We start from the raw sequence: 10,032 nt of genomic DNA on the forward strand, positions 1-10,032 counted from the left end.
TCTATCTATCTATCTATCTATCTATCTATCTATCTATCTTTCTATCTTTCTATCTGTCTATCTATCTATATATCTATTTATTTATCTATTTCATTTATTTTATCTGAATGTCTGTCTAGCTGTTTGTCTGGTTGTCTAAACTGTGGTTTAAGATTGTATCTGGTCTCTGTATCCCATGTATCAGTAAATCTAACAATTTTTCACCCTTTCAACTATTTTCCTTTTCACTTCAAATTCTCACTCTTTCTCTCTCTCTCACTTTAAATATTTTACTTTCTCTTCAGTACTTTCTATTTCACTAAACAATTAAAGTAATTATGAAATGTGTTCTAGAATGACTATACCACGTGAAGAATATAAAAAAAGTACTTTGGCGGTTTTTTGCTTTCCCTTTCTTTTTGCTTTCCCTTTCTTTTTCCATGTTTTATGTTTTGAAATGGTTCCTTTTGTGACTTTCTGCGATGTAATGCTAATCTATACCATCTATCCATCCATCTATCCATCTGTCTGAAATAAAACTTTAGTAGTCAGTGTGAGGGTGGTCTGTTTATCCAAGATTGCTACCGGTCAGTTTATTTATCTACCTCCAATATAACCCCCTCCCCCTCTCATGTCTATTGTCTAACTCTAAACCCCTCAGAGCAATCCAAAGTGTGCTTTTATGCAAAAAATCTCTTAGGATTTTGCCAATTCATGCAGACTTAACGGTTTGGTCCTTATTCCAGAGAACTGAGACTGTTAATCAGAATTTGACCTTTTATAAAATATTTTTTTCGCTTTTTCTCTTTCATACTTTTTGTTGGCATATGCTTATGAAGCGGAGAAGTAAATAAAAAAAGACAACTCCGTATGTTTAGAGTTGAATTCTAGACCAGCACGAGATTGAATTAAAATAGAAGAAACCGAATGCATCCCGGCCCGCCCTGGTTAGTCCGGGGTGAAATATACTCCTTGTAAACTAAAGCTTTAAAACGCAAGTGCATAGAAGTTGTATACGTACATTTCTACAGTACTACAGTCTAGAAAATTTACATAGTTGTCGAGATCATGAGTTCAGATCTCCCCAGTCTAGAAATTTCATGATCCGTGTACCGGTAGTACACTATCTGTATACGCATTCAGTCGTACCGTCCAGTCAGGGTACCCAATGTAGAGTCGACCCGGCACGTTTTATGCTACAAATGTAGCCTGGCAAGATCATAGTGAACTTATCAAACCTGTATCCCAAACCTTTGAACTTATCTACCCTAGACTTTAACTTTATCTGAATCACATAATCACAATAATTTTACTTTTCTACCCAACCACCTAACATTCAACTTGGCCATACCTAACCTACTTATCTACCTCCTAATACCATTCCTCTATACTTATATCCTTTACCTTTAAACTTACTTATTTGCTGGCATACGGTGATGCTCATTTTGTTATACAGGGTGTCCCAGGAAACATGACAGTTGGTAAACAGTTTAAAATGTCTTCTTCCATAATTTTTTAAGTTTTTTGATACCAAAGAGAATAATGAAAAATATTTTATGTGAATCATTAAATAGTAAAATTCATTTCTAAGTAAAATAAAGTTGAGTAAAAGATTTGTTTAACGAAATAAACTGCAAAAATACTGAAATATCTAATACAGTAGATGGAAGAAGACATTAAAAACTATTCACCAACTGTCACGTTTCGTGGGACATCTTGTACCTGCCCTGTCCAGGATACCTACTCATTAGTTTTCATACCTTTTCATTTTTTTTCTTTCTTGGAAAATAAAGTAATAATCACTGATTATTTATGTTGAGAACAGTACTAAGAACAATGTACTAAAAACAACCCTAATACTACGCAAAGGAAAATTTCGTAAAACATTTTAACATATCTATGTTGAGAATAGTACTAAGAACATAATGTACTAAAAACAACCCTAATACTACGCAAAGGAAACAGTACAAAGAACATAATGTACTATTAACAACCCTAATACTACGCAAAGGAAACAGTACAAAGAACAAAATGTACTAAAAACAACCCTAATACTACGCAAAGGAAACAGTACTAAGAACATAATGTACTAAAAACAACCCTAATACTACGCAAAGGAAACAGTACTAAGAACATAATGTACTAAAAACAACCCTAATACTACGCAAATGAAAACTTCGTTAAACATTTTAACATATGATATTTTAACTGTTAAACTTTTTGTCACAAATTCCATAATTTCCGTCCAAGTCGACCATATTTTAGTGTCACGCTGTGCTTCTTCAAATATGCGCGCACACGTTTACAAATAAAACTACAGGGTGCGGGGGATATAGTTGGATATCTTTTACACAATTTAAGGTCTTTTAGGGGATTTAAACTTCCTGAAAAAGTGTTGATTTGGCGGAATGTCCCAGAGTATAGAAAATTCTCTAAATACACAACTCAAGATCTGTTATCAGTTGAACACTAGGTTCAAACACTAGTTTCTCACTATTATTTAGGTCATTAGCTGCTGTTTCAGCCTTGAAACATAGGAAGGATTTATAGGGTCTCAAATGAAAATCTTGAAGCCTCCAACGATAAGTTATGGTCTCCAATGAAAAAATAGGGTCTCCAATGAAAATCTTGGGTTCTCCAACGAAAATATGGGTTCTCCATTGAAAATATGGGGTCTCCAATAAAAATGTTGGAGTCTCAAATGATAATATGGGGGTCTCCAACGAAAATTTTGGGGTCCCAACGAAAATATGGGGTCTCCAATTAAAATATGGGGTCCCCAATGAAAATCCGGGAGTCTCAAATAGTACTCCAATGATGATGATTTCTTCCTGGACTCGATTATTAGGGGAAGGGGGCAGATATTTTTACCCCCCCCCTCCCATCTTCATATATTCCTTTTGAAAGAATGGAATTTTTTTTATCCGTTCTCAACAGTCGGTCTAAGTTGAATTTGTTTGTTTTGTTTGGGATTAAGATGGGAAAAGAAGCACTTGAACCTAAACATTTTAATCCCCAGGCCTAAGGGTTTATTTTTTTGCTCTCAAGTAACCGCAATAGGATTAATGGAGATTTAGTACAAAAAGTTAATGGGTGAGTTGGGTGGGGGAAGAAACCTTATCATACAACCTTGATTAGAGTGCATCGAGAGTAACCAACCTTAATGTACAACCTTGATTGAAAGACACATCTGAAATAATCAGCATTGTATTGTCGTAACCTATCTTTAATTCATATTTAATGGTGGCAAAAGATTAAATTGAGTTCAAATGTTTCCTGTTTAGAAGATTGTTATTTATTATATATGGTTTGCTGCCTATAGTGCTTACTGGCTAAGGTGGTATGCCTAGGCACTGCCTAGATATTTGGCCAAAAGCAAATAGTTTTAGCCTACTATACCTTTTCTATATAAACCACTGTGGGTTTGATGCCTACTATACCTTTTCTATATAAACCACTGTGGGATTGATGCCTACTATACCTTTTCGATATAAACCACTGTGGGTTTGATGCCTACTATACCTTTTCTATATAAACCACTGTGGGATTGATGCCTACTATACCTTTTCGATATAAACCACTGTGGGTTTGATGGCTACTAGACCTTTTCTATATAAACCACTGCGGGTTTGATGCCTACTATAAGATTAAAGTTTGCGGCAAGTGTTTAGTTAGGATAAGACTACGATGTGTATTACTGCAAATAAAACTTCAGTTACTAACTACAGTGGGTAAAATACGTCTGAACACTCGACAAAAAATCTAATTTTCTAATCCCTATTTCTATCCAATCTAAATGGTGTAACTTTTTATATTTCAAACTTTGGTTAGTACTTAAATCAGAATTAATAGTTTGAAAGATTAATGGCCTACAACATAACGTTGCAAAGATGTTAGGATAATAAAATTAGAGTTTGTGATAAGTGATCAGTTTTCCCCTCGTAAGCCGTGTTATTTTGAATTCTGTTGAATGCAGAATGTGATTGGATGGCTGGCTAGGATGGATAAAACGTGAACACAATTTCTCCTTTATTTGGTTATTCAGATTAAACAGATAGATTTGAGGTAAAATTAGATAGATACAGATAGATTATAGGTCTTTTTAGCATAGTTAGATACAGATAGATTATAGGTCTTCATAATTAGATACAGGTAGATTATAGGTCTTCATAGTTAGATACAGATAGATTATAGGTCTTCATAGTTAGATACAGATAGATTAAAGGTCTTCATAGTTAGATACAGATAGATTGCATAGACTCTCCATGTAGAGATAGAATACATTTAGACAATTTTAGATAATTTCTTGAATTCTTAGACATATAAATATATTTATTTATAGATAATAACCTTTTTTGGAAAAAAAAATTGGGTAACCCATAAGAGGCGAAACTCTGATTACAACATGAAACTTCTTAGAGATGTAGATACTAGAATATATGGCAAACAAAATATAATTATTTATGTCAAGTCCCATGAGCCTTATTGGTTTTAAAATAATCATGATTATACTGCAGAAAAAAATATATGATTTTATATGAAATGAAAAACTTAGGTCTTTGTAGATACCATGCAATTTCATAGAATGATATGAAGAGATTTATAGAAGACAAAAACATGATGTAAAACACGATTAATAATATTTTTCATATATTTTTTTGGTGGGGAGGGGGGGATATTTGAGTACTTTTAAACGCATTGTGCAAGATTTCAATCTGATTATGTTAAAAAATTAGTTTTACTTTCTTATTTGTATAAATTTACAATGTTTTTGTTCCAGGATGGAGTCTCTCCTACCCTCGGACAGGTTTGACCAGGGAGTCATGGATCGATTCCTAAACTACTCCGAACTCCCGATCCTAGGTTCTACAGCTCTAGAACAGATCCTTCATTCTTCCCTAGCTGGTGATCATCATCCTCAATATACAGCAGTCATGTCTCCAGACTCATCTCAATGGACAGCATCAACCTCAGGGGTAGAGTCCGGTTCAGAGTCTCCAGATGAACACAACGACGACCTTGATTGCCTTCCAGATTCTACGACAGAACGGGACATCGACACTATGTCAGTTAACTCTGATCCGCTAAATTCTAGCGGATCAGAATACTCCTTTGCCGCTAGTCCACCAGCCTTTGAACCTTTGCTCCAGGAGGATTTTCAGTTTGAAAAGGGGATGAAAAGAAAGCATGTGAACTCCGAGTCCAGCGAAAGCTGCAAAAAACGGTCTAGAAAATCTAAGATTGGACCAACTGATCTGATGTGCCCCCTCTGCGATTATACAACCCGTGTTAAAGAGCACCTGGGAAGTCACATGAACTCGCATGCTAGCGAAAGAAAGTATATGTGTAATCAATGTGGGCAAACCTTTAAATGGAGCCATAGTTTGAGAAGACACCAGAGAACCCATACTAAAGAATACAAGTATACCTGTACATACTGCCCTAAATCATTCTCACGAAAGGATCATCTTGCTGTTCATGAAAAACTCCACGATTCTGATAACTCTGAGAGTTTTCCATGTCCTGAGTGCGGAACAACCTTTAAGAACAAGAAAACTCTGACCGGTCACTTGAAAACCCACAGTTCGGACAAACCCTATAAATGCGGGAGCTGCGAATCTGAATTTACACGAAAAGCTAGTTTGACCCGTCACGTGCTGGCAGCCCATGCCGGTCAAGTGTTCCATTGTGATATCTGCCATGCCCCCTTCAGCTACAAGAGTACTCTAGAAGATCATAGACGTGCTGTTCATAACTCAGGAAAACGGGATTTCCACTGCACTGGATGTGGTCTCAGTTTTGCGTGCAAAGCATATCTACAGAAGCACATGGTGAGTTTTTTTTTACAATACTTTAAGGTAGAGTTTGCAAAGAAGTCAAATAAAAAGAAACTCTCTAAAAAATATTTTCACCGACTGGTATTTCTCTTATTTCTTTCCAATTTTTGTGCAAGGAGAATCACTAAATAAGGACCTAGTAAATTTTCAAACTTTTGGTTTCTTTAAAACATGCTTCATTTTTTGCGACCTCTCCCTTTAACCACCAAAATACAAAATATATATAAATATATAGAAGATACGTACGCTTGGTGTAATTTAAATATATTCGTGTTGGCTTAGCATAAATGGTATAACTAGTGGTTTAATGGAGCTGTGTTTACTTTTCTTTCTAAAGTAAACACTAGCAGTACAATAGGTTTACTCTACACTTAACACCTAGTAGCTGTAGACTTCAGTGGGTCGTATTTTAGTTTTATTATTCACTCGGAGCACATGATATAATGATAATGATAATGATAATGATAATGATAATGATAATGATAATGATAATGATAATGATAATGATAATGATAATGATAATGATAATGACGTAAAAAGGTTTAGAGGTTATTTCCCACGTACAATTATTCTGGATAAAGATCTTAACTCGGAAAGAACCAGTTTTTCTTCCAAATTATTTGCTTCAATTGATCTGCATTTGTAGAAAATAATTGAAAACACAAATATATTTCTGTTTCGAATTGTTTTAATCTCCAGCCCCCGACCCTGGTCTGTAAATACCATCTGTTGAACCCCTTTACACGCCTTCCACACTTCCGAATTAAGATTTCGAATTCCTGAATTGTGTGGATTTTAAATCCTCTCTGCTATGCAAATTGGGAATTGGATGATCCCTCTTGTAATCCCTCTGTCACATTTTCCAGTAGAATACCCCCTGTATCTTATACCTTTTCCAGTAGTATATACCTTTACCTTATACCTTTTACATTAGTATACACATTTACCTTATATCTTTTCCAGTAGAATACACCTTTACCTTATACCTTTTCCAGTAGAATACACCTTTACCTTATACCTTTTCCAGTAGTATAAACATCTACCTTATACCTTTCCAAGTAGTATACACCTTTACCTTATACCTTTTCCAGTAGAATACACCTTTACCTTATACCTTTTCCAGTAGTATACACCTTTACCTTTTACCTTTTCTAGTAGTATACACCTTTACCTTATATCTTTTCCTATAGAATACCCCTCTACCTTATACCTTTTCCAGTAGAATACCCCTTTACCTTATACCTTTTTCCAGTAGTATACACCACTACCTTAAGTAGGAAACCCCTCTACCTCATACCTTTTCCAGTAGTATACACCTCTACCTTATACCTCTTTCAGTAGTATACACCTTTACCTTATACCTTTTCCAATAGAATACCCCTCTAACTTATATCTTTTCCTATAGAATACCCCTCTACCTTATATCTTTTCCTATAGAATACCCCTCCACCTTATACCTTTTCTAGTGGAATACCTCTCTTACTTACACCTTTTCCAGTAGTATACACCTTTACCTTATACCTTTTCCAGTAGAATACCCCTCTACCATATACTATTTCCAGTAGAATACCCCTCTACCATATACTATTTCCAGTAGAATACCCCTCTACCTTATACCTTTTCCTATAGAATACCCCTCAAACTTATACCTCTTCACACATCCTTTTGCTCCTAAGCATTAAAACCCTCAATAATGTTATCTTGCAACCTCAATTGTTTGCAAAGTCCTAAGCTAGCTATCTGTCTATCTATCTAGACTATCTACCTATCTATTTGATTTAACCTCAATACATCTGATTAGCATTCATAGTCGTGTGAGGCATTTAGCCCCGTTGTGCGCACACGTCAACTTCAAGAATTTTTTACATTTTTTTTCTTTATATTTTCAAGTTTCTCTCCCTGTTTACATATCTGTGTATCTGTCCATTTTGGTAAATTTGGACCACCAACCTTAACTTAAGTTTAAAGAGCATCATGATAAGAATCGAACTCTGTACACACCATCTGATCCCTGGTATGCACAATCCACTAAAAATGCGGGGAAAACGCGACGTTAAAATCCCGCAACACACGCGCCCGTTCCAATGCACTGGGGTAAAAGTGTCGGGTATTAAACTACGTTTAGAGGACTTTAAGAATCCATTTTAGAGGAATCTCAAGTGTTCCGGGAAAAAATTATCAGTTCGGCAAATCTATTGGCCTTGCAATTAACAGACAATAGATGAGTTAGGACTGGGGGGACTGTTTAGGAAAGAGTTACAGCTTGATTATATTTATAAACATTTTTATATTTTATATTATATTCTTTGTTTTTCAACCTTTTTAGGTCATAAATCAGCGCAGAAATCTTAAATCACGTCTATTAGATAAATTGACGGATAGGAAAAGAAAATATCAATAGATAGATAGTTTAAAGATTGATAGATAGATGAAAGAAAGGATTTACTAACGGGTAACCTTTTTCCAATGTTATCACACGATCGAAACCCCGCCAAGAATGCTTTTAATTACATCAAAATTGTCTCTAATGAAACCCGGAAAAAAACTTGGTATTTCCATCCTCTATCCCACCCTTTCTTAAATAAAAATAGGCAGATGACTTCATTTTTTATAAATATCATTATTATTATTGTTATCATTGTTTTCTAACAACCTCTTGTCCAAGAACAAGATATTCCTGATCTTTTCCTGTATTTTCCTCGATCTAAATATCTGCACTGCTTGTAATGAAAATCCGAAAGCAATTCGAAATTACAATAATTTTGTTCGAATTTGATAACATACTGTTAGAAATATCTCACATATTCTAAGATGGAGACAAGCTCAAATTTAGTTATATATACATAAAAAAGTTTTAATATTCTCACAAAAATTATTTAATATCCAAACTCTTTAGGTATTTTAATATCAACATTTTTCTATAAAGTCTGTTTATTTCCAGGGAGTTTGTAAACAACGAGCTGACCGATCAGATGTCCCCTGTCCAGAGTGCGGGGTCAAATTTCCAACTAGACGTCATGTTCAGGAACACAGACGATCAACGCACAAACGAGCAAACTCGCTTCAACAAACCCAAAACATTGGACACAGTGTTGGACAATATTTTGATAATAACGGAGGGGTTTGCTCCACACCTCTTCCATCCTTCAGCCCCGGCCTACAGGGATACGAAGACCGGCTCAACACACCTATGTACGCATCACGATGTGAAGTGTGCCACGCCTTTTTTGAGAACCAGACCGCTCTTGAGGCACACTTTTTAAGCCATGTCTCTCAAAACCCGTGTCTGACCCCCCTGGACCCCCTTCTCAACCAGCCTCCTGTAGGAGTTGAACTTCCTCTTACTCAGCTAGAAGGAGAACCCATTGAGGAAAACTTCGGATCCATTCTTCGTCAGGTTTATGAAAGCGAGCATAGCGAGTTTGGTTCCAAGAACAGTGGCAACAATTATATCAGTCATATGACGATGTTGTATGATCTTCTGTAGTAAGACAGGGACCCGGAGTTAAAACAAACTAGAAATTCATAAATTGTGATATAATATTTCTTAAACTTAATTTTATATATTTTATAAATAAAAAGTGTGAGTGTTTGAATGGTTTTGGTAAGCGTGGGACCTAGTTTTGCAGACTAAGTGTTTATTGCAGGTTTATATCTTTATACCTTTATGCTTTAACACAACTCAACTATTTGTTGGATTGGAACTATTCTGGCAAGCACCCCTCCCCCCATCTCTCCTCTCTCTCGGTCTTCAAAAAGGACAGTTTTGAATTTAAGGACAAATACCGTTTCTAAATGTTTAGTTTTAAAATCTTGTAAAAATGAAATCCCTAAATTAAAAAGTTTTTGCACGTGCCATTTATTTATGTGGAGGATGGGGGAGGGGGTATCTGCAATTGTTTAAAATTTTGCAAAACCGAGTTATTTATGAAAAATCACAAATCAAAGGTTGATTAAACATTATAACTTCTTTTAATAACACGGTGTTTAGCTAATCTTGCTATTTCTATTGCAAAACTTCTTAAATTTTCTTTTTCCGCCTAACTCTTCATATAATATGATTATTAATTTGTCAAACTTGATGAAATCTATTTCAAGTTTACATTTCTTTAACTGTTCCATGCTAACATAAAAAGCATTTAGAATACAAAAAAACAGTGTTTAGTGGATAAAAAGTGCCATGATAGTATATCCAACAGTTTTCTTTAAACCCCCC

At 35.2% G+C, this 10,032-nt stretch overlaps 1 protein-coding gene across 3 annotated transcripts in view; it reads left to right on the forward strand.

Moving 5' to 3' along the window:
* LOC111715112 (gastrula zinc finger protein XlCGF26.1) overlaps positions 1-9,403 on the forward strand; it is a 20,011-nt gene extending 10,608 nt beyond the window's left edge. For 2 of the 3 annotated variants that reach the window (XM_023490374.1, XM_023490375.1), the window contains exons 2-3: positions 4,760-5,810; positions 8,758-9,403. In XM_023490374.1, coding sequence (XP_023346142.1) covers positions 4,761-5,810; positions 8,758-9,303 — 1,596 coding nt within the window. In that variant the 5' untranslated portion in view covers position 4,760 and the 3' untranslated portion in view covers positions 9,304-9,403. Of the gene's footprint in view, positions 1-3,982; positions 4,045-4,759; positions 5,811-8,757 lie in introns of those variants that run through there. The other variant, XM_023490373.1, reaches the window with a different exon arrangement.
* The last annotated feature ends 629 nt before the right edge of the window (positions 9,404-10,032 follow it).

This window comes from Eurytemora carolleeae, unplaced genomic scaffold, assembly GCF_000591075.1.
Source record: "Eurytemora carolleeae unplaced genomic scaffold, Eaff_2.0 scaffold1087, whole genome shotgun sequence".
NCBI classification, from domain to species: domain Eukaryota; kingdom Metazoa; phylum Arthropoda; class Copepoda; order Calanoida; family Temoridae; genus Eurytemora; species Eurytemora carolleeae.